At 46.9% G+C, this 22,502-nt stretch overlaps 1 protein-coding gene and 1 long non-coding RNA gene across 3 annotated transcripts in view; one reads left to right on the top strand and one right to left on the bottom strand.

Moving 5' to 3' along the window:
• The window catches only part of ACLY (ATP citrate lyase), a 95,120-nt gene extending 77,174 nt beyond the window's left edge, over window positions 1-17,946 (bottom strand). For both annotated transcript variants that reach the window (XM_029572130.1, XM_029572131.1), the window contains exons 1-4: window positions 17,795-17,946; window positions 9,245-9,421; window positions 8,327-8,449; window positions 8,020-8,082 (exon numbers count right to left, since the gene is read on the bottom strand). In XM_029572130.1, coding sequence (XP_029427990.1) covers window positions 8,020-8,082; window positions 8,327-8,449; window positions 9,245-9,403 — 345 coding nt within the window. In that variant the 5' untranslated portion in view covers window positions 9,404-9,421; window positions 17,795-17,946. The remainder of the gene's footprint in view (window positions 1-8,019; window positions 8,083-8,326; window positions 8,450-9,244; window positions 9,422-17,794) is intronic.
• Window positions 17,947-18,440: 494 nt separating this feature from the next.
• On the top strand, window positions 18,441-22,196 carry LOC115073607. The gene is made up of 2 exons (XR_003852078.1): window positions 18,441-18,572; window positions 19,701-22,196. It is a non-coding gene; the product is annotated as an uncharacterized LOC115073607 (long non-coding RNA).
• The last annotated feature ends 306 nt before the right edge of the window (window positions 22,197-22,502 follow it).

The raw sequence follows: 22,502 nt of genomic DNA, 5'->3' as shown, positions 1-22,502 counted from the left end.
CATCACACATAAAAATGGAGGGGGAGAGGGAATTTTCACCCCATTCCTGTTGGTTTTGTTTAAACAAAGCACCCAGGCTGCTTCCAGAAGCACAGTGGAGGCAGCTCTGATACAAATCACTCCAGCTCAGAGTGCTTTTGGGCAGGGAATCAAATTGAATTCAGACACAGGGCAGCTGATAAAGACCGCTGGTCCCTCGCCCAGCTGTCCTCCTCTCTGGTTTTCTTTGGGTAAATGAGCCTAAGCAAATCACTCTGCCTCCATCTAGCCATGTTTGACATCACAGGGTAATCAGCTGCATTGTAAATTAAATAGCACAGCTTTAATGCCTCAGGGCAGGCCTTGGGAGGCTCAAATAAAGTTGCAAACATCTCGTTAGCCAAAGCTTATTAAAATTATGATGAAAGATGATACCCGAGGAGACACAGAACAGTACCGAAAATAAATGCATTTATTGCAAAGATCATTGTTAATCATCAACAAGATGAGACAATGCAGTTAAATAGGGAAGACCAAAAGTAGTCACTGGGGGCAGGGGAAGGGGGATCTTTCAGACAATTTAAAATCTAAGTGTTCCATTCATCTGTCATAGTCAGCACAGTGAGATAGAGCGAGAGTCCCGGTCTCTACAACAAATAGGAAAATTGGTTCTTACCTGCTAATTTTCATTCCTGTAGTACCAAGGATCAGTCCAGACTGCTGGGTTATGCCTCCCTTCCAGCAGATGGAGTCAGAGAAAAGCTGAAAAGCACCCCCTGGATATACCGGTGTGCCACGACGCTGCTTGCAATCTGATAGAATGAGCCTTAAGCCCATCTGGCACCGGTCGCCCGTGACATATGTACGTGGAAGCAATAATGTCCTTTAGCCATCGGGCAAGGGTAGTCTTAGAAGCCTTACATCCTCTCTTTGGTCCACTCCATAAGACAAAGAGATGATCAGACAGCCGAAAGGAATTAGTCACCTCCAAATACCGCAGAAGAATCCGAACGTCAAACCTCTGCATATCCTGTCCCTGAGATGAACTCTTATCCACCTCTGGAAAAGCTGGTAACTCCACAGACTGGTTGACGTGAAACGCCGAGACCACCTTTGGCAGAAAAGAAGGCACAGTCCAAAGCGAGACCCCAGAGTCCGAAATTCGTAAGAACGGCTCCCTACATGACAACGCCTGGAGTTCGGAGAAGCGTCTAGCCGAACAGATAGCCACGAGAAATACCGTTTTAAGAGTTAAATCCTTCAATGTGGCCCACTTGATAGGCTCAAAAATAGAACCACAAAGACAGTGGCGTACCAAATTCAGACTCCATGAAGGACAAACGGCCCACACCGGCGGGTGCAAATGTTTAGCTCCCCTCAAAAAACGAACAACATCCGGATGACCCGCGATGGAGGAACCTGCAAACTTACCGCTTAAGCAGCCTAACGCCACTACCTGGATTCGGAGCGAACTATATGCCAAACCTTTCTTCAAGCTGTCCTGTAAGAATGTAAGAATGAACTATCGTGGCCTGCCATGGGGACACCTTCAACCCACTACACCAGGAATCAAACACTTTCCACACCCTAACATAGGTAAGAGATGTAGATGTCTTTTGTGCCCTCAGAAGGGTAGTAATCAACGCCTCTGGATAGCCTTTCTTTCTCAGTTGCCTCCTCTCATAAGCCAAACCGCTAGACAAAAGCAATCCGCCTGATCGAAATATACTGGACCCTGGCGCAGAAGATTCGGTAGATGGCTCAGACGTAAAGGTCCTTGTACCTTTAGGTTGATCAGATCCGCAAACCATGGCCTTCTCGGCCACTCTGAAGCCACCAGAATAACCTGCCCTCGGTGAGATTCTATGCGCCATAGAATCTTTCCCACCAAAGGCCATGGAGGAAACATGTATAGAAGAATGTCGAGAGGCCACGGTAGAACCAGAGCATCCACTCCTTCCGACCAGTGTTCCCTTCTTCGACTGAAGAAACGAGCTGCTTTGGCGTTTAAGCGAGTCACCATCAAGTCCAGCCGAGGGATCCCCCACTGGCGTGTTACAAGCCACATCGCTTCTGACAGTTCCCATTCTCTGGGGTCTAGCCACTGCCTGCTGAGAAAATCCGCCTGAATGTTGTCCACTTCGGCTATATGAGAGACCGCTATGTGGGACAGATGGTGTTCTGCCCAGGCCATCAACAGGTCTGCTTCGGAGGCTACTGGTCGACTCCGGGTACCTCCCTGACTGTTTAGGTAAGCCACGGTGGTTGCATTGTCAGAGAGGATCCGGACCGCCCGGTGTCGGACAAGTGGCAGAAATTGGCGCAAAGCTAAACGAACCGCCTCCAAACGATTGATGGACCACTGGGCTTGTATAGGGGACTACTGGCCTTGTGTTGACCGAGATTGACAGACTGCTCCCCAACCTGTCAGGCTAGCATCTGTTGTGACGATGATCCATTGGGGAGTTTCCAGGTTCACACCCTGGAGCAAGTGATGCGGGACCAACCACCAATCCAGGCTGGTCCTTGCCGGTTCCAGTAATGGCAAGGGCAGATGGAACTCCTCCGACTTGGGGTCCCAACAGAAAAGGAGTGCCCTCTGCAACTGTCGCATATAAGCAAAAGCCCACAGGACCAACTCCAGGGTAGATGCCATAGAACCAAGAACCTGTAAATAATCCCACACCGTTGGCAAAGGAAGGGCCAGCAGGTGCCGAACCCGAGTCATCAACTTCTCCATCCTCACAAGCGGTAGGAAAACCCTGCCCACCACGGTGTCGAAGCGCGCTCCTAGAAATTCCAGTACCTGGAACGGAACCAGGTGGTTCTTGGCATAATTGATGACCCAGCCTGGGGAATGCAGGCGGTCCAAAACCGACTGTATTGCCACCTTGAGGAGATCCTCAGATTTCGCTCGGATGAGCAAGTCATCTAGGTAGGGATGAACTAATATCCCTTCCCGCCGAAGGCACGCCGCCACAACAACCACCACCTTGGTGAAAACTCGTGGAGCCATCGCCAGTCCAAAAGGTAGGGCGCGGAACTGGTAATGCTCTCCCATCACCATGAACCGCAGGAACCTTTGATGGTGCTCTTGTATACCTATATGAAGGTAAGCTTCTGTTAAATCCAAAGAAGCCAAAAAAAAAACCCCAAAAAAACTCTCCCTTGTGGATGGTCGCAATGACTGATCTCAACGTCTCCATCCGGAACCGCAGGATCCGCAACATTCGGTTGACCTTCTTCAAATCTAAGATCGGTCAGAACAACCCCTCCTTCTTGGGAACCACAAAGTAAATGGAGTAACTACCAGTCCGACCTTCAGCTGATGGGATCGGGACAATCGCTCCCAGCTCCTTCAATCGGGACAGCGTTTGAAGGATCACTTGTTGCTTCTCCTGAGACCCACATGAAGACACCAGAAAAAGATCCCAAAGCGGGCAAGCAAAATCCAAAGCGTAACCGTGATTTATTTATTTAACTCTTTTCTATACCGACCTTCATGGTTAGAACCATATCAGATCGGTTTACACAGAACGGGGTAAACTGTAACAAAGAACAATCGTTTAACAGAAGAAGAAAAAGTTACATTCAACCTAGGACACCCTAGGTTAAAGCACTCTTAAGCCTTAATCCGTATTCTCTATTGTATATCTTAATTTATTTCCATCTTTACTTCCTTCCAGCTATATAAGCTTCCAAGTTCTTTACCCTGTTTGAATGTAACTTGCCTTATTCATTTCTTTTTCTTTAATTTTTTCAGTTATGCTACAGTTTACCCTTGTTAAATGTAAACCGATCCGATATGGTTATTACTATGAAGGTCGGTATAAAAAAGTGTTAAATAAATAAATAAAAAACAAACAAACAAACAAACAAGGAGGTTAAACTTGGAAGCTTAGGCAGCCGGAAAAAAAGGCCGGAGAGGGCAGTTAACTACAAACATGATACAAATGAGGGTTTATAAATATCTAGAACCCACTGGTCCGAGGTTAATTTGAACCATTCCTCACGAAATGGGGAGAGGCGCCCCCCGATCTCCGGAACGGAGGAATGGGCCGGCACCCCTTCATTGGGAAACCTTATGAGGGGTGAAACTGCGAGAGGCGCCGCCGCGCTGAGGCTGCCTGCCTCGAAAGGAATGCGCCCATGCTTGAGACCTCGTTGATGTCTGCCGGGAAGCAAAGGAAGCACCCCTCCCGGAACGGAAACGGCGCTGGCCCCGAAAACAGCTCCGAAAGGCGCCAGAGAAGCGAGATGGTCTGGGCTTGTCTTCCGGGAGCTTGTAAACCTTATTGTCTCCCAAGGCTTTAATAAGTTGTTCTAGCTCGTCTCCAAACAGCTTGCCCTTGAAAGGAAAGGAACAGAGTTGAGACTTAGACGAGGCATCAGCCGACCAGTTATGGAGCCACAACCGCCTCCTGGCGGAGACCGCCGAAGACATAGTGCACGCAGAGGTCCGAAGAAGATCATACAATGCATCCGCCGTATAGGCAACTGCAGACTTTATGCAGTTCGCCTGCTCAGTCTCACCCGGAGGAAGCTCCTGGGACGTGAGCAATTGCTGAATCCAGCGGAGGGTAGCCCTCTGCATGAGGCTGCTACAGACAGTGGCCCTTACCCCCAATGCAGATACCTCAAAGATGCACTTAAGTAAAATCTCCAGCTTTCTATCCTGAAGATCCTTGAGCGCTGCCCCTCCCGTCATGGGAATCGTTGTGTGCTTAGCTATGGCTGTAACGGCCAAGTCCACTTTAGGGATTTTGAGGAGATCCAAAGATTCCTGAGGCAGCGGATAGAGCTTTTCCATGGCTCTGCTAACCCGTAAGGAGGCTTCAGGTGAATCCCATGCCCTAGAAACAAGTTGAAAAAGCTTCGGATGAAAGGGAAAGGTTTGAGGCAGAGCTCGAAGCCCTGATAAAACCGAATCCCCGGAGAGGGGTCCACCGCTGTTGGTGGAGGCGGAATTTCCAGCTCCTGAAGCACATGAGTTATTAAAGGATCCAATTCCTCCTTACTGAATAAACTGAGCACCTGTGGATCATCCCCCTCCACTGGAGCGGCACTGTCTACATCATCATTCATATCCAGAGTGGAGGGGCCCTGAGGGCCAGGATCCACAGGCACCGAGGGCATGGGGCGCTCCTGAACCGGAGCTGCGCGAGAAAGTCTTGGCCCAGAACCCCCCAGGTCTCAAAAACCTAACCGGAGGAGGAACTTGATTATCTAAGTCAGCCTCAGCCTCCATGTATGCTCTATGCAGCAGCAATACAAATTGCGATGAAAAGGGGTGTTGTTTCTTTAAGGCGCCGGGTTGCGCGCACAAATCTACGCCCGCACGTAGGTATTAAAATCGGCCTCTAAGTGAGCACAGCCGCAAGCTACTATTCTCCATAATTTTTGGGAGTGTGGCTTCATTCGGTCCTTCTGGGAGGAAGTGTGGCATGTGCTAAGCAAGGTATTGATAACCCCACCATGTAAAGCAGTCCAGCTCTAACAGTCCACCTGTGGAGGTTGCTAGTACTTGTTTTCTTTACAAACCTTAGCAATAGCAAATAAATGCGACCAACGGCACCTACTTTGGCCCAATGGACATTGCACATGATTGAAGTCATGATGATGGACTATAGATCTTGGGTTAGAGAAAAGCACCGTCCCCAGTCTCTCTCAGAAGTCTGAGGGTCTTACGCAAAGCTCCTATGAAGGACACCCGAGATGCCCTCAATTTGAGCACAGCGAAATAACATTTTTAGGTTTGAAGGTTTCCAGGCTCTATTGTATCTCAATATTCAAGTTTCTGGAGTATTTAAGTTTCTGGAGTAAATGGAGATAACATAATAGTGCCGTTTATGTCCATAATTATTGGGAGAGGGAGGGATGCTGAGGTTGCATCAATGGCACTCTGTCATGTTGCTAACAATGATGTATGTTTTTCTACATAAGTGCATAGTTGTAAGCTTTTGTTTGTTATGTTTACGATAAACTAATAAACATATTTACACAAAATGAGGACAATAGTTAGAAAAAACTGAAAGGTGCAGCTGCAAAGGTTAAGAGTGTTCAACAGTTATGGACATTGATTAAAAATACAATCCTAGAGGCACAGTCCAGGTTTATTCCATGCATTCAGAAAGTTGGAAGGAAGGCAAAACGATTACCGTCATGGTTAAAAGGAGAGGTGAAAAAGGCTATTTTAGCCAAAAAAAACATCCTTCATAAATTGGAATAAGGATCCATCTGTAGAAAATAGGATAAAACATAAGCATTGTCAAGTTAAGTGTAAAACATTGATAAGGCAGGCGAAGACAGAATTTGAAATGAAGTTGGCCACAGAAGCAAAAATTCATAATAAAATCTTTTTTAAACATATCCGAAGCAAGAAACCTGTGAGGGAGTCAGTTAGACCGTTAGATGACCGAGTGGTTAAAGGGGCTCTTACGGAAGATAAGGCCACTGCAGAAATATTAAATGAATTCTTTGCTTCGGTGTTCACTAATGAGGATGTTGGGGAGATATCAGTTCAGGAGATGGTTTTCAGCGGTGATGAGTCAGACGAACTGAACCAAATCACTGTGAACCTGGAAGATGTAGTAGGCCAGATTGACAAACTAAAGAGTAGCAAATCACCTGGACCAGATGGTATGCATCCTCGGGTACTGAAGGAACTCAAAAATAAAATTTCTGATATATTAGTTAAAATGTGTAACCTATCATTAAAATCATCCATTGTACCTGAATATTTAAAAAGGGCTCCAAGGGTGATCTAGGAAACCATAGACCAGTGAGCCCGACTTCTGTGCCGGGATAAATAGTGGAAACTATTCTAAAGATCAAAATCACAGAGCAAATAGAAAGACATGGTTTAATGGAACACAGTCAACATGGTTTTACCCAAGGCAAGTCTTGCCTCACAAATCTGCTTCATTTTTTTGAAGGAGTTAATAAACATGTGGATAAAGGTGAACCAGTAGATGTAGTGTATTTGGATTTTCAGAAGGCGTTTGACAAAGTTCCTCATGAGAGGCTTCTAGGAAAAAGTAAAAAGTCATGGGATAGGAGGCGATGTCCTTTCGTGGATTAAAAACTGGTTAAAAGATAGGAAACAGAGAGTAGGATTAAATGGTCAATTTTCTCAGTGGAGGGGGATGGGCAGTGGAGTGCCTCAGGGATCTGTATTGGGACCTGTGCTTTTCAATATATTTATAAATGATCTGGAAGGGAATACAAGTAAGGTTATGAAATTTGCAGATGATACAAAATTATTCAGAGTAGTTAAATCACAAGTGCATTGTGATAAATTGCAGAAGGACCTTGCGAGACTGGAAGATTGAGCATCCAAATGACGATGAAATTTAATGTGGATAAGTGCAAAGTGACGCATATAGGGAAAAATAACCGTTGCTGTAGTTACACGATGTTAGGTTCCATATTAGGAGCTACAGCCCAGGAAAGAGATCTAGGTGTCATAGTGGACAATACATTGAAATTGTCAGCTCAGTGTGCTGAGACAGTTTAAAAAGCAAATAGAATGTTAGGAATTATTAGTTATTTACTCTTTCGGATAATAGAAAGACTAGGGGGCATTCCATGAAGTTAGCATGTGGCACATTTAAAACTAATTAGAGAAAGTTTTTTCACTCAATGCACAATTAAGCTCTGGAATTTGTTCCCAGAGAATGTGGTTAGTGCAGTTAGTATAGCTGGGTTTAAAAAAGGTTTGGGTAAGATCTTGGAGGAGAAGTCCATTACCTGCTATTAACTAAGCTGACTTAGAAAATAGCCACTGCTATTACCAGCAACAGTAACATGGAATAGACAATGTTTGGGCACTTGCCAGGTTCTTGTAGCCTGGATTGGCCAATGTTGGAAACAGGATGCTGGGCTTGATGGACCCTTGGTCTGACCCAGTATGGCATGTTCTTATGGGGAGGGTGGGTGTCTTCAGATGTGCACCACCACATTCAGTGTCCGTCTGTAAAGGATCGGACCGGAACCTTCCCAGGCAGACACTGCCCCCCCATTCCCTTGAGAAGTACTGACCTGCTTGTGAGGCACGAAGGGCTCTATCAAGAAGTTCTTCAGAACACCTTTGGCTTTAGCAATCTGTTTATGGGGAAAAAATAAATAAAAATACATTTTTAAACACAGATCAGAGCCCCCACCTCAATCTAGGCTCTTGAGAGACATTTCTCTCTTCATGGACCATCCACACCAGCAGTAACCCTGATCCTTCTCTGGCTTCTCACAAAATACAAAGTTACAATCCCGTCCTCAGAAAGATTGGAAGGAGCTCCTGCAAACATGCTTCGGAGGTCGGAGCAGCACCACCCCGTTTGTCCGTGCTTACCGTGGTCTCGTGGCCAAGCCGTGGTTTCAGCCAGCTCTTCACCTGCTCCAGGCTCAGATTGATGCCAACTAATCCCAGCTTCCCGCGGCGTTTTATCAGCTGGTCAGGCTTCACCACCAGAGGCTGGGGGAGGGAGTGAGGACCAGCAGGTGAGAAACGTGTTACAGAACATCTGAAGGCTATGCCGTTCCCTGCCGATACTGGGAGAGGCAGCTGCAAGATCCCACACCGCCTAAATGAGCCTCCCAGCCCTCAATCTCTACATAGCTTCATCACCTACTGATTAAAAAAAACAAACAAACATTTTTAACGGCTGCCGTTAGCTTTCTAATACACTGCCTGGCAATTCGGTGGCCTGGGCACTGATGAAAACTGGTGGCCAAAAACATTTATAGTAGCTGCTGTATTTCTGCTGGACTAAGTGTGCAATTACTCTACCGCTGCTACTCCACTCCAGATCTCTCTCCATGCCACATCCATGCTAGACGAGGAATATTTCAGCTCCTGCCCTAGGTCCACATGGTTTTAGGTTCTGCATGCTTGCTGGGGCTCAGTCTTGACCAAATTTGACAATGGGTGCCACAACTGTAAGCAAACCCAGAGGTGCACATGCTTCCTCTGAATTTCCCCCCCCATATATCATTGGCAGACATCGCAGCCCTTTCAGCCCAGCAGACTACAGCTCTCCTGGCAAGTGGTGTCCCAAATCAGAGAGCCAGAGTAAAACGAGACTGGAGGAGACCTCAAGGGCCCATCCCCTGAACCTAATCTCGAAACTCTCCACCAGCAACCTTCAGTACTTAATCCTAAATATCCCACCTAACTCTCCACTGCAGCAGCACGAACCCATACATAAGCCACGCGAGACTGCCCTGCGGGTGGTGCACGAGGGTCTTGCTAGGAGCTAGCAGTGGTTACCTCTGTGAGAAGCCATGGGTGCTCCTGCACCAGGCGGTCCCAGTCTGTGTCGTAGGTCACCTTGGCGTATTTGAAGCGGTTCTGCACAGCTGCGGTGGTACAGATGAACTTGTACAGGAACTCCTTGCTGGTCTGCTCGGAGATGGCTTTTGCTGACATGGCTGCTCAGGCCAATATCTGGTCAAGAGAGGGTCAAAAAGGGGGAAAACCAAATCACCACCACCCTCCATTTTCATAGCACCATTCATCAGGACAGGACCTTAATGAGTTTTACATTTGTAATAGGTCAAAACACTGGCACCTAACCTCCCCTCCCATTAATAAATACTAGAGATGTGAATCGTGTCCTCGATCGTCTTAACGATCGATTTCGGCTGGGAGGGGGAGGGAATCGTATTATTGCCGTTTGGGGGGGGGTAAAATATCGTGATAAATCGTTAAAATCGTTAAAACCCGCTAAAACCCACCCCCGACCCTTTAAATTAAATCCCCCACCCTCCCGAACCCCCCCCCAAATAACTTAAATTACCTGGTGGTCCAGCGGCGGTCCGGAACGGCAGCGGTCCGGAACGGGCTCCTGCTATTGAATCTTGTTGTCTTCAGCCGGCGCCATTTTCCAAAATGGCGCCGAAAAATGGCGGCGGCCATAGACCAACAGGATTCGACGGCAGGAGGTCCTTCCGGACCCCCGCTGGACTTTTGGCAAGTCTTGTGGGGGTCAGGAGGCCCCCCCCAAGCTGGCCAAAAGTTCCTGGAGGTCCAGCGGGGGTCAGGGAGTGATTTCCCGCCGCGAATCGTTTTCCGTACGGAAAATGGCGCCGGCAGGAGATAGACTGCAGGAGGTCGTTCAGCGAGGGTTCCGGCGCCTCGCTGAACGACCTCCTGCAGTCTATCTCCTGCCGGCGCCATTTTCCGTACGGAAAACAATTCGCGGCGGGAAATCGCTCCCTGACCCCCGCTGGACCTCCAGGAACTTTTGGCCAGCTTGGGGGGGGCCTCCTGACCCCCACAAGACTTGCCAAAAGTCCAGCGGGGGTCCGGAAGGACCTCCTGCCGTCGAATCCTGTTGGTCTATGGCCGCCGCCATTTTTCGGCGCCATTTTGGAAAATGGCGCCGGCTGAAGACAACAAGATTCAATAGCAGGAGCCCGTTCCGGACCGCTGCCGTTCCGGACCGCCGCTGGACCACCAGGTAATTTAAGTTATTTGGGGGGGGGTTCGGGAGGGTGGGGGATTTAATTTAAAGGGTCGGGGGTGGGTTTTAGCGGGTTTTAGTGTGCCGGCTCACGATTCTAACGATTTATAACGATAAATCGTTAGAATCTCTATTGTATTGTGTTTCATAACGGTTTAAGACGATATTAAAATTATCGGACGATAATTTTAATCGTCGTAAAACGATTCACATCCCTAATAAATACAGCCATTTGGAGGCACTTAGGCTGCTATCCCACTGCTGGCACCACATGGGATCTTCCAGAGGGAAGATGGGAGAAACGAGTGGAAAGACAGCCCTTGCAACTGTGAGACTACAGAGATGAGAGGCAGAACAAATTGAGGAAACAAAGCAAGACCGGAGCCTTGGAAAGAGAATTTAATCAATTTATCAGAACCAGCCCGACTCTGGCCAAGTTTCGCCTTTTATGGCTGCATCAGGGGCTCTTGACATTAGATAAAAATGTAGAGTATATGTCCGGGCACCATATATGATTATGGGACTTTCTACTTGCTATCATTGATTGGAGAATATCGCTGTTAGGCTTTCAAGCAAACCTTGAAGGACTAGCCACCAAGTCATACCACAAGCGATTGAACAAGTGATTACGTCCCGGCGGTCGGAGGGGGCCCTCCCCTCCCCCTTGGAACAGGCGGCACAAAGGCCGATGCGGCTGACCCGCGATCGAGTCGTACCGCACGCGCGGCATGCTGACCCCCGGCCCATCATTGCACAGTGCCATGGAGCACCAGGAACACAGCCGGCAGCAAAAAACAAAAAGCAAAACCTACCGCTGTGTAAGTAAAGGTGGAAGGGTCTGCTGCTCAGCCAGACTAAACAGGAACAGCCAAAATTAAAACGGCTGTTTCTCTCTCTCTTTTTTTTTTTTTTTAAACTGAAATGAAAAGTTCCAGTTCTGAGAGAGAACCTATAAGAAAACAAAAAAACCCAAATAGGCTGTCTCAGATGAAAAAAAAAAAAAAAAAAGCTCCCCAGAGCCTGCAGCCGACCAAGCGGCCTCGTGAAGGGGAGGGATCTGGACCACCACATTTACACCCCATGGGCACACGGGTCAGGCACACACAAGGGTCACCAACCCCCGGCCTGCCCACCTCAACCAGACAGGGAGAACCCCTCAGGATTCAGAAAAATAATAAACCCCCGGGGAGGAAGGCTCAAAAGGAAAAATAAAAATTATCTCAGTCGCAGAACTGCAGGTTTCGCACCCTCTACCATCTGCTGGAGACAGAGAAATACTGAGGAACTGCAGGTGGCATGTGTGGTTAAGTAGCAGTGTCAGTAAAACTTTCTCTGTCTCCATCTGCTGGGAAGGAGGCACAACCCAGCAGTCTGGACTGATCCGGGTAGGTACAGGGAACTGGGATAGATCAGGAACAAGCCAGAATGGATGGTCCAATGGCTCTTTTTGTGCCATCATTTACCAAGCCCTAATCTGTACAGACTCCCTCCATAAATCCATAATCCATTCAACCTCTCTTTAAATCTTTTCTTAAAGCACCTGAGAGCAGACAAGGAAAAGCACATTGTTATTTTCTCATTCAAGTGCGTCGCCTGAACGCCTTTGCAGCTGCAGCCGCCAGCTTCTTACGAGTGCATTGTTCCATATTGTTTTACAGAATTCAGAAATTCTAAGCAGCAGGTCCCCAGAGTCCAGCAAAAGGAGAGACCCAGAGCTGCCCCGGGCTGCATAGCCCAAGTCTGACGTGAGGGCATGGGGTGTTGGAGACTGGGCATGTTCTGCTCTAATTGCAGCAGCATTGAGCCCCATTTAGGGTCACGAAGCAGTACAGAGTCCCCCGAGGTGCAAAATTTACATCTATGGCTAGTAAGAGAACTGCCCTTACTGTAACACAGCCACATCATTCAGCCTGGTTTTCCATTTAAAAAAAAGAAGAAGAAGATACATCTTCTCCTGAACTGGTAACAAAGCCAGTGCATGATAGTTGGACTGGGGGTGGAGGGGCAAGCTTTGTGCTCGGATCTCCACTCTCGCCTATAAAACTCATTGCAAAGTCATGCCGGCCTGAGCGTTGCCAATGTTACCTGGAGCAGGACTTCCTCTTCTCGGATGCCACGACAAGCCAGGCCCTTTCACACGCCACAGTACAACTCTGGAAAACTTGGCCAATAATCCCTGCACTTCTACAATGCTGTGTGAAAGGGATTTTTATTTCGCATTTAGGAAGCAAGTTAAGGCATCCTATTTTAATGCTTTTAGCACAGAATTTTATAGCTGATAATTATATAAGGGTTTTTATGACTGTTGTATATTGTTTGGACATTAGTACGGTCACGTTACAGTCGCTGCTTCTCCCCCTCCTCTCCCAGTCTCTTATCCTGCATACGCTGCCATCTCCAATAAGGGAATGGCAGCCGAAATGAGGGGCGTCCATGTTATCAGAATTTGTAAACATTTTGTTTAAAAAAGAAAAGTTACAGAATACCCCCTCACATGAAATCCACGATGAGTTAAAAATAAATTAATAGTGACGGTGAGTGAGGTCTCTTATGGTGTAAGAGATGAGATCTCTTCAGATGCAGTTGGTTGAGACAGAATAAGAGCTTTATCCAACCAGTTGGCATCTTATTCGGTAAATACCCTTATCCAGAAACCACTTAAAGTGAAAAAACACAACATCCTTAATGTAAATGAGAATTCCTTAGACATGGAAAGCTTACAACTTTCTCGGTTGCTCTGGACACAAATGACTGCACTCTGCAACAGGCTGCGGACATTTTCCTTACTGTGTGCTGCTGGTGATGGGCCTGTCAGCATGGTGTCAGGTGCTCTGGACCTTGCTGCCCAGCGCTGGCAGCTGTGCTGAAATGCATGACAGGCGAGGTTTACAAGGCCAGAAATGTCATCACCGGTCTTCACATCAAAATCTGCTGCCCTGGTCCCCTGCAATAGCACCAAACCCTCCGGTTTTACCAAGGCGAGGTAAAACCTCAGGATCCCACCTGCAAATTAAAGGGAAGCTCTGGATGAGACCTTCCATTCTGTGCCAGTGCGCATTCACTGTCTGGGAAGTACATTGAACACCATGCACTAGAGGAGCCATGCAGAGAACAAGGTGAGGTCACACCCACCACGCTCCACTGGCCTTCTGAGAGGGGAGGGGGGTGTGACAGCAGAGTGACAGAGCCATCTGTCCACATCACTACTGCCCTCAGCATCCTGCACACCTAAGAAGCTGCAATCTTGAATTCACAGCATGCAAAACTGAAATGACGACTGGCTGAGGAACAAACCGGAGTTTGCCAGTGCACGGTGATAAATGGCACCAGACATGATTCCTACTTGATACTGTAAGAGACAGGCGAGTTCTCCTCCCCCCACCAGAGGAATCTGTCATTTTCTCTGCTTCAGAACACATTTAACTACTCATACATCAGGTAAAGTGCCATCCGACGGTGACTGCCAGGAAAAACAAAATTGCAAGCAGAACGCTGGATGTCATTTCTGGAACAGTCCTTAACACATGACGAACGGCCTCATCTTCATGAAGCTGCTAGCTGTGGGGAGAGTAGATTTGGAAGGAGCGCGCCCAAATGCAGATACACGATGAAGGGTCATCAAAAGCACAAAGCCACGGCACTGAACCGTAGCAGGCCTGCTAACCATTGGCTAGAGACTGAACCGTTAAAGACAGCAATGAGCAACCCAACGGTAGCAAAGCCACGTCTGGATCTTCAGTGGCAGAATCGAATGAAGCCCATATGAAAGACGTTAAGATACTGAGGGACAGAAGTGGATCTTTGAGATGTGACTTGTTGCCCGTAGGGCTCGCTGAGGCATGCAGGTTGCAAGTGCCAGCCTAACAGGCTCCTGAGGCATGGCCATGGGCTCCATTAAAGCGTGCAGGCAGAGACGTGATGAGGTATCTTTGTCAATGAGCGACAAAGCCAGAAATAAGATAGGAGATTAATCTCCTAGCAGTGCAGAGTCTGTTAGTGTCTAAGTAATTGAGGAAAACACTTGGCACCACCAATGACTAAACAGAGCACGAAGGCTACCACAAAATAAAAGCAAGGCTAGGATACTGCTTGCAGTTCAGGCAATGACTTGGAGCCATACAACAGCCGGAAATGAGGCATTGAAGACTTCATGACAAGACTACCAGCGAGCACCCCAAGGATGGAGAGAGATAGGAGAAACCTTGAGCCACACACTGATCAAACCAAAGAGCGCATATGGGAGGAGAAACACAGGTCCTTACCATCACCAACACAAAGACAGCAGGACTTGCCAAAGCATGGTGACGGAAAAGGTCAGCAACATGGAGATGTTCCCCCACAGCTTGCAATGCATGTAGTGCTAAAATACTGCTACACACCCTAAAACAGTGAATGTTTTTTTTTATCTAGTTAATGTTTTTGCTTTCTCCCCTGCTCACCTTGAAATCTGGGACATGTGCCCAACAATAACCTGACTCCCCTTTTCTTCCCAGCTGTGGAGAGACCCCCTCCACAACCACCTATTCAGCCTCTCAGCCAACCACAGATCCTGCCCCAGTGGCTCCCTGGTGGCCAGTGAAGAGGTCAGCCTGCTGCACAGCAAGGCCTGTAGTAGCCTTTTATTTCTAACATCAGTTTCCTGCACATTGTTTTTCCAAAACTGAAACCGGAGATTGATAATAAGGAAGTAGAGAGCAGGCGAGTAGGTTAATATTAACAACCAGGTCCACAATCGACCCAGCCTGCCCGGTTTTTAGTTACTGCTCAGAAGGGGGTTGTTAAAATGATGTGAACATATTCAGCAGTCAAACACCGTGCTAACAAGGAAGAAAAAATTATATTAGCACTTAAAAAAAGAGTAAATATTTCCTTTTAACAACTGATGGATTTCATTTCTGAACAGACACCAGTGTTCGAGGATTTTTAGAGCTCCCCTCTCCTAATCTTGGTAAACTGTGTGGTCCTGTGGAGACTTATCCGAGCCACAGGTACAGTGAGCAGTGCAAAATCGCCACCTTCAGCGAGGTCATTACACACAAGCCATTGGCTGACAGAGAATTTGGCTAGAAGCAGTGAAAGTTTCCATCTAGGGAGGGGGGGCTTAAGGGAGTACACTGGGGAATTCTCTGGAACTAGTGAAAGACACTGGCTCGCTTCTGGGTGGTGCCAGTCCACAGGAGCCCACGTCATAAACAGAGGCAACCGCTAAAACACTTCAACTGAAGAACACCCCTGGGGCTTCAATTCTGCCAAATCCACCGCTAAACAGACACAAGGGCTTGTTAAGGGATGGGTAAAGCAGAAACAGAAAATCTGACAGCAGATAGGGGACCCACCCAGTCTCTGACCAATACCCCTCCCTGTACAATGCCACACCCCTCAGCTGATCGCTGGCATTCCCTTCACATCTAGGGATCTGCTAGGCTTATCCCAGGCTTGCCTCAATTCTGTAGCTTTGTATGACAAGCTAGAAGTCCATCCAAGATTTCTGATGATCATAAGCCATGTGACTGAAGCAGTAGCCATCACCCCCACCACCACTTCCCAGCCTGGCACACAGAATTACAGGGGAGTGGTCTAAAGAACATGAAAACCAGCAACACAGGTAAAATTCCATTCCTACTAACGTGACACACCACACACCCAAACAAGACACAAAGATGTGATCTGACTCTGTATGGCGCAAGGAATACAAGGAAATTTGATGCATTTCAGACAGGTTGTGCCACCCGACCCGTTATAAAGAGATATATGCAGGACACAGCAAAGGAGAAGCGTCTTCTGTCTGTCACTCACTGATACAGGCAGCTGTGCACATCAATAGTGCTTTAGAAAATATTAGAATATGAAAGGGGAGATTTTTTCACAGCAGGTTGACCGTAGACCTAGTACACACTCTGATCATTTTACATTTGGTCCACTGAGGATCAAACAGTGCCTTATTAATTGATAATTAATCCTGTACCATATTCAGATACTTCTGCCTAAGCCATTAATGCACCACATTTGAATGCTAGAAATCTCCTGGGGACATGTGCCATGCACCAGTTAGAGTCACCTTCTTGATGGCCCTGGTATTTGCTTCTTGTCTCTGAGCGCCTCCTGTCTTTGCCACACCCACCTGCTTCATTTTTTTAAGAGCTTTCTTATATTGTGCTCCCTGCGCCCTGTTGCCCGTCCATGTCTGGCATCCTGAACATTTAGCCATGCAAACAGCACAACTGAAATGAACTGGAAAGAGAATCCATAAAAGGAGGAGTAAATAGATCAAGCAGAAGCCACTGTTTGAACTATGAATGAATTCAGGTAATTCACACCAGAGACAGCAGCAGCTGCTCTGGAGATCTCCCAAGTACTGAAAGCCCTCCCTGCAGACTAATCACATCCTATTCCCCAGGAGCCTTTTCCTCCTATACAGTCAGCGCTTCTACTGCCATTTGCTGCATTACAGGTTTTAGATATTAGATCTTTGCTAAACTGCATGTACTACTCCAGTTTGGATTGGAGCTCTCTTTGTAAGTTGTGCCACTGGAAGTTATAGAAACATGATGGCAAATGAAGAGCATATGGCCCATCCAATCTGCCTATCCACCTCGCCCATTCAGCTTCATAGTCCCTCAGAGATCCTCTGTGCTTGACCCATGCTTTCTTGAATTCTGATACTGTCCAAGTCGCTACCATCCCCACTGACAGGCTGTTCCATACATGTTTGGTATGTTTGTTCTAATTAGGACTGTAAGCTGTACAGAGAAAGGATATGTATGGAACAGTCTCCCAGTGGGAATGGTGGAGGCTTGGATAGAATCAGAATTTAAGAAAGCATGGGACAAGCACAGAGGATCTCTGAGGGAGAGGAAGGGACTTGAAGCTGAATGGGTGATGTATGCACATACGGTATGGCACAGTCCTTTCTCTGTAAAGCTTACAGTCCTGTATACATCTGGTAGTGCTATAGCAATGAAAACTAGTGTACTGTGGTATGAACAGAGCAGGATGAGCACTCTAATCCCATTCCCAGTATGAACAACTTCAAGGGATTTTGGGTGCTTGCATCGGGTTGCTGGGGTGGGGGATATTTAGGTGAGGAGATGCAGGGGGTTGGGATGAGGAGTGTTGAAGTGAGAAGTGGTGGGATATTGAGGGATGCAGGGTGTTGGGGTGAATGGTGCTCAGGGTGTGAGTGTGGGTGTAGGATACTGGATACTTGGATGAGCGGATGCAGGGGATGTCGGGAGTTGGGATGTCGGTTGAGGGGAGAGTGCTGGGATGTTGGAGTGAGAGGGGTACTGGGGTGAATTGAGCTTGAGGTGCTCAATGCTGCGGTACATCTCCCCTTCCCTGGGATCAGCACTCACCCTCCCAGGGAGCCGCTGCAGAACGTCAGAGCTCGTGGCCCTCGTGCTGGCTGCTCGGGAGCAGATCAGTCGCTCTCCGGCCCTCCTCGCCTCCTGTTCCGGCTCCGTCTCCGGCTCTGACTCCTTTCTCCTCTCCTCCTTCCTCTCCTCACCCTCTGATGACATGGTTACACCCCCCTGCCGGCGCTCTGATTGGCTGAGTCCGCCTCACGTGTCAGCCCTCCTTCTACACCGCCCATCGGCCCAGCCGCCTGGGGGACGTCACCAAGCAGTCGCTGCCGCCTCGCCCTCTGGGAATTGTAGTTCTTTCCTCTCCTTACCCAGTGCCCACGCTGCGGACACGTGGGCAGAGAGAGGTCTGATAAAGAAGGTCGATTCAGTCCAATGCACTCCCCAAGGGACTTAGTACGAGACACCACTTCTCTCCCACCGCCACTTTCCAAGAAACGATCCTCTAGGGGCATTTATATAGCGCCACAGCCGACAGCCAATCTGCAGATGCCAGTCTCCTACCCGAAAGAACTTACAGCACACACCGTGCCCCTGCACCTCGCCTGAGGTGTGTGCTCCCGGCCCCTTGCGCAAACCGGAAAAGACCTCCTGTCAGCTCAGGGGGTGGCATGATCGTGATTTCACCGAAAGCCTTCACGGTGGCTGGATAAGGGTTTGCTCAAGAGCTGGCAGCTCCCCAAGTATGTGACAAAGCGGATAAATATTTCACCGAGAGGAAAGACAAAAATAGCAGCATGACACGTAAGAAACTGACTGGCCCGTGCAGGTGAGCGGAGGAGAGCTGAGCGGATTTTGCATCCGTGCAATCCATGCGATCGTTGGCAGCCCCATTACAGACTGGGAGCTCTCAAGGTCGAGAAAAGTGGCTGGCTTTTGTTTACAGAGGCATCAAGTAGCTGCTGCCAAAAAACATTGCGATTCTCAGCCCTTGCTCAATGGTTGACCTCCTGAAGGAGCCCTCTGTGTCAAGCCTCACCTAAACAATCAGTAACAGTTTTGGGGTGGTTCTAGTCTTGGGCAGTTTGATGTATTAATGTGATGTATTTTATTTCATGTTTATTGTATGTATGTTATTTGGAACTTGCTTAAAATCTAAGATAGAGCAAGTAATACATCTTTATTGAAGTAAATTACATTAAGGGGATCTTAGTCACTTTTCTCCAGGAAGATTTCTTTTTCAGGTTTAATTCTCCACTTTTGGCAATGGGTGTAATATCATTGTGTCCCCAGTGGGGTTTGAGTCACAAACACACCCCACCCCAATACTGCACAGGTTCCCAGTCTCAAGCAAGAGACCAAAAAAGCTCACAGTTCAAACTCTTTGCCAAAAGATCCAAGAAGCAATTACTACAGGATGAAATCACTCACAACAAATGAATTCCAGATTTCTCCGCAGTGCAGGGACATGCACTGTCCCTGCACTGGGATTGTTTCTGCACAGGATTGTTTCTGTCATTTTCTGTTAGACCAGGAGCTCTTCCTTACAAAGTTTCTTTCTGGCACAGAATTCCTTTGCCAAGTTTTAGATGCTCTGAACAGATGCAGCTTCTGATGCAATTTCATCATTAATTAAAGGAGAAATCACACTTTGTTCTCTGAGTTGCCTTGCTGATAGTGGCTCAGACCTTGTTTCTCTGACAAAGAAAACCAGCCCAGAGAATAAAGTAGAAGGCCCTCCAACAGGCGACAAACATAAGATAGGAATGGCAATACCCATATTCTGGTTTGTTTTAAACATCTACAAAAATAAAAGAGAAATACAGAACTGTAAATAATCACACACAATGGCAGCAAGGCCTCCCTGACTCCCGTGAAATCTCCCCCCTCCGAGGAAACCTTCCTGTTATTTGGCCAAAAAATGTGAATTTTTTTTTCTCCTGTCTCCCTCCTACAGCTCCTTTTCTCCAAGTCCAGTGTAGTTCGATGAACATGTGGCTTCCCTTTTATCACTAAAAGCCAGATGGATTACAGCATTCACTTTCTGGAATCCCCCGTCTAAGAATAATGAATCTGCTGACACAGTTACTTCAATGAAATGGACTGTGGACTTTATGTAATGTATGCAAATGAGACTGAATGTCGCAGGTTAACCCAGGGTGGTTTTAGACAGTGACTTAAACCCCCTTGCGCATTCCTAGGTATTAACTAACTGCCACACCCTGTCAGTGTTGCAGCATTAGGAAAAGATGAAGATGATGACCAGCAAAAAATAGCTTAAATGCTTCACCCTTAAATTAAAATGTGCAAAAATTCCCCAAAGAGGGTATAAGCAGCCCACTTCCAAAACTAATTTATCTTAACAAACAAGATCTTGTTATGACTGGGGTTTGAATATCAGCAGCACAGGAGTCCTATCAAAGATTATTTATTTATTTATTTATTTTAGATTCTTTTCTCTACCGTCGTTAAGCTAGGAGCCGTCACAACGGTTAACAATGAGGCACATAAATTAATGTTGCTAAATGCGTTTATTATAACAACTAGACAGGTGCCTGAAAGTTATGGTACATAGTTTCATAATAACTATAGGATGATAAGTGAGATAGATATGCTTAGATTTATTAGAACAGTTTTTAACAATATATATAATCTAGATGTTATCTGTTTCTGCTTAAAAGTAACACCTACTAGTATTGAGTAGGTGTGTTTTGTTAGTGCACAAACTCATTGCTCATATGCCCTCACAATTCCCTGGATTCTATTCTCCATTCTCTTTGTGGTATGCTTGTTTAAATAGCCATGTTTTTAGGCTTGGCTTAGGCCTGAGGTTCATTCCTGTCAAGCAGGCCGATGAAATATAGGCGCGCATAAAACGGGCACTCACAACTGAGCGCCTGCTCTCCTAACACGTGCCGCTCCACCTCTCCCAGGTGCGCGATTTAATATGAATATGAGCTGCCGCGGTAAAAAGAGGCACTAGGGGAAAGTGTGCGTCCCTAGCGCCGCCTCAGAAAGGTGGCTGTGGTTAGGAAACGGATACTCAATATGAGTGTCTGTTTTCTCCCGCTACCGGCACAATATACACCCACAATATGCATGGCGTGGACTGTGTATATTGTGGGTGTATTTTGGGTGCTAGAAAATGTTTTCTCACGACTTTTGTATTTTACATGATTCCGCTTTCTGTGGTTCCTCCTGCTTAGCATCATGATGATACTGGTAGAAGGAATCACAGAAAGCAGGAATTTTTGTTTTTTTTTTCAATGCGCCCCTACCTGAGTGTGGCAGACCTTTGCCACATTGCAAAGGGCACCTTGGCCGCGTGAGAAGTTTTTAGAATCGCGGGGATTCATTAATTGCCTCATCTACATGTACATTATATGTGATGAGCCCTACAGCTATGCGCTCAGTTGGACGCGGTTTGGGCGTGCTAATCCCCGTATTGCATTGGGGGATATGGACGTGCATCCAATCGCATGTTAAGCTGTGTGCTGGCCACAGGGTGCAGTATTGCATCGGCCTAAAGGTGTACAAAAAATAAACCCATATCAAAGATCATGACTCTTATCAAAGGGGTGCCTTTCAACAAATTACACTTTCAACTGGCTTGGGAGAGAGATATAGGGGAGACCCTGGGGGAGGGGGACTGGTAGTTGCTCAATGTCATCCACAATTTAAGAGAATGCATATAAAGTACTATACCGCTGGTACCTTACCCCAGATAGACCATGCAAGTTTCGGGGGGAGTAATAACTTGTGCTGAAGAGGTTGCGGCACGGTTGGAACTTTTTTTCACTTATGGTGGGAATGCCCAAGTATAGTCTCATTTTGGGAGGAGGTGCTTAATTTTGTCCATGCAATATTATGTATTCGCATACCTAGAGATCCTAAACGTTGTTTGCTCAATCCACTCCCGTCTTCTGGCACCAGCCCAACTGCTAAACTGATCCAGCAAGTAGTTTCCTCAGCCAGATGTGAAATAGCACTCTGGTAGCGTAAACAGGAACCCCCTACACTGGGTACTACCCAGTCTAGACTAGACAGCCTATTATATGAGTAAACTTACCGCACTCCGAAAGGACAGGTTGGGGCAACATAGAGACCCTTGGTCTCCTTATCTGGCGTGGAAGCATACACCGGGGACTAACCAGGACAATTGTGCTTCATGATTATCACACTAAACTCTGCTGCTATCTTTATTTCATGTTGTCAGTATTGATGACCGGGGTGGAGCGGGGTGCAAAGGGGAGGTAAAATCAGACAAAACCAGTTTCTTGCAAAGTATGTTATTTATTTGTTTCTTTGTTGAGCAACAGTTACGGATGCTTACAATTATTGTTGTTGTTTGATGCTTATGGTATTGGTCTGCATCTGATTGTTATGTTCATTTGACTATGTTCAATAAAAACTTCAATTACAAAAAAAAATAAAATAAACCCATTTGGAGACACTTCCCAGAGTTAAGCAGATCCCTTGGCTCTGTCAAATTTACTAGAAAGCAATGGGCATGTTCAGTCACTGCAAGAATTTAAAAAAAAAAAAAAAAACCACTCCCAAAAGCAATTAAACTTGACGGTTTAGGGTTGGTTTGCACTTTTAATACGTTTGATTAAAAGTGGTTCCGCTCAGGGCAAAGACCTGTAATCACTTAACAAACAGAAAACAAAACAAAAAAAAAAGATTTTTCTTGGGCTGGAGTCATTCTGCGACAGTGATCTTAGTGGCTGGATTTAGGACCTGGGGAATGAGCCCTGGG

The sequence above is a fragment of the Rhinatrema bivittatum genome, chromosome 12 (assembly GCF_901001135.1).
Source record: "Rhinatrema bivittatum chromosome 12, aRhiBiv1.1, whole genome shotgun sequence".
NCBI classification, from domain to species: Eukaryota; Metazoa; Chordata; class Amphibia; order Gymnophiona; family Rhinatrematidae; genus Rhinatrema; species Rhinatrema bivittatum.
The sequence above is the reverse complement of the archived record's forward strand: the minus strand, read 5'-3'. Positions and strand labels throughout refer to the sequence as shown.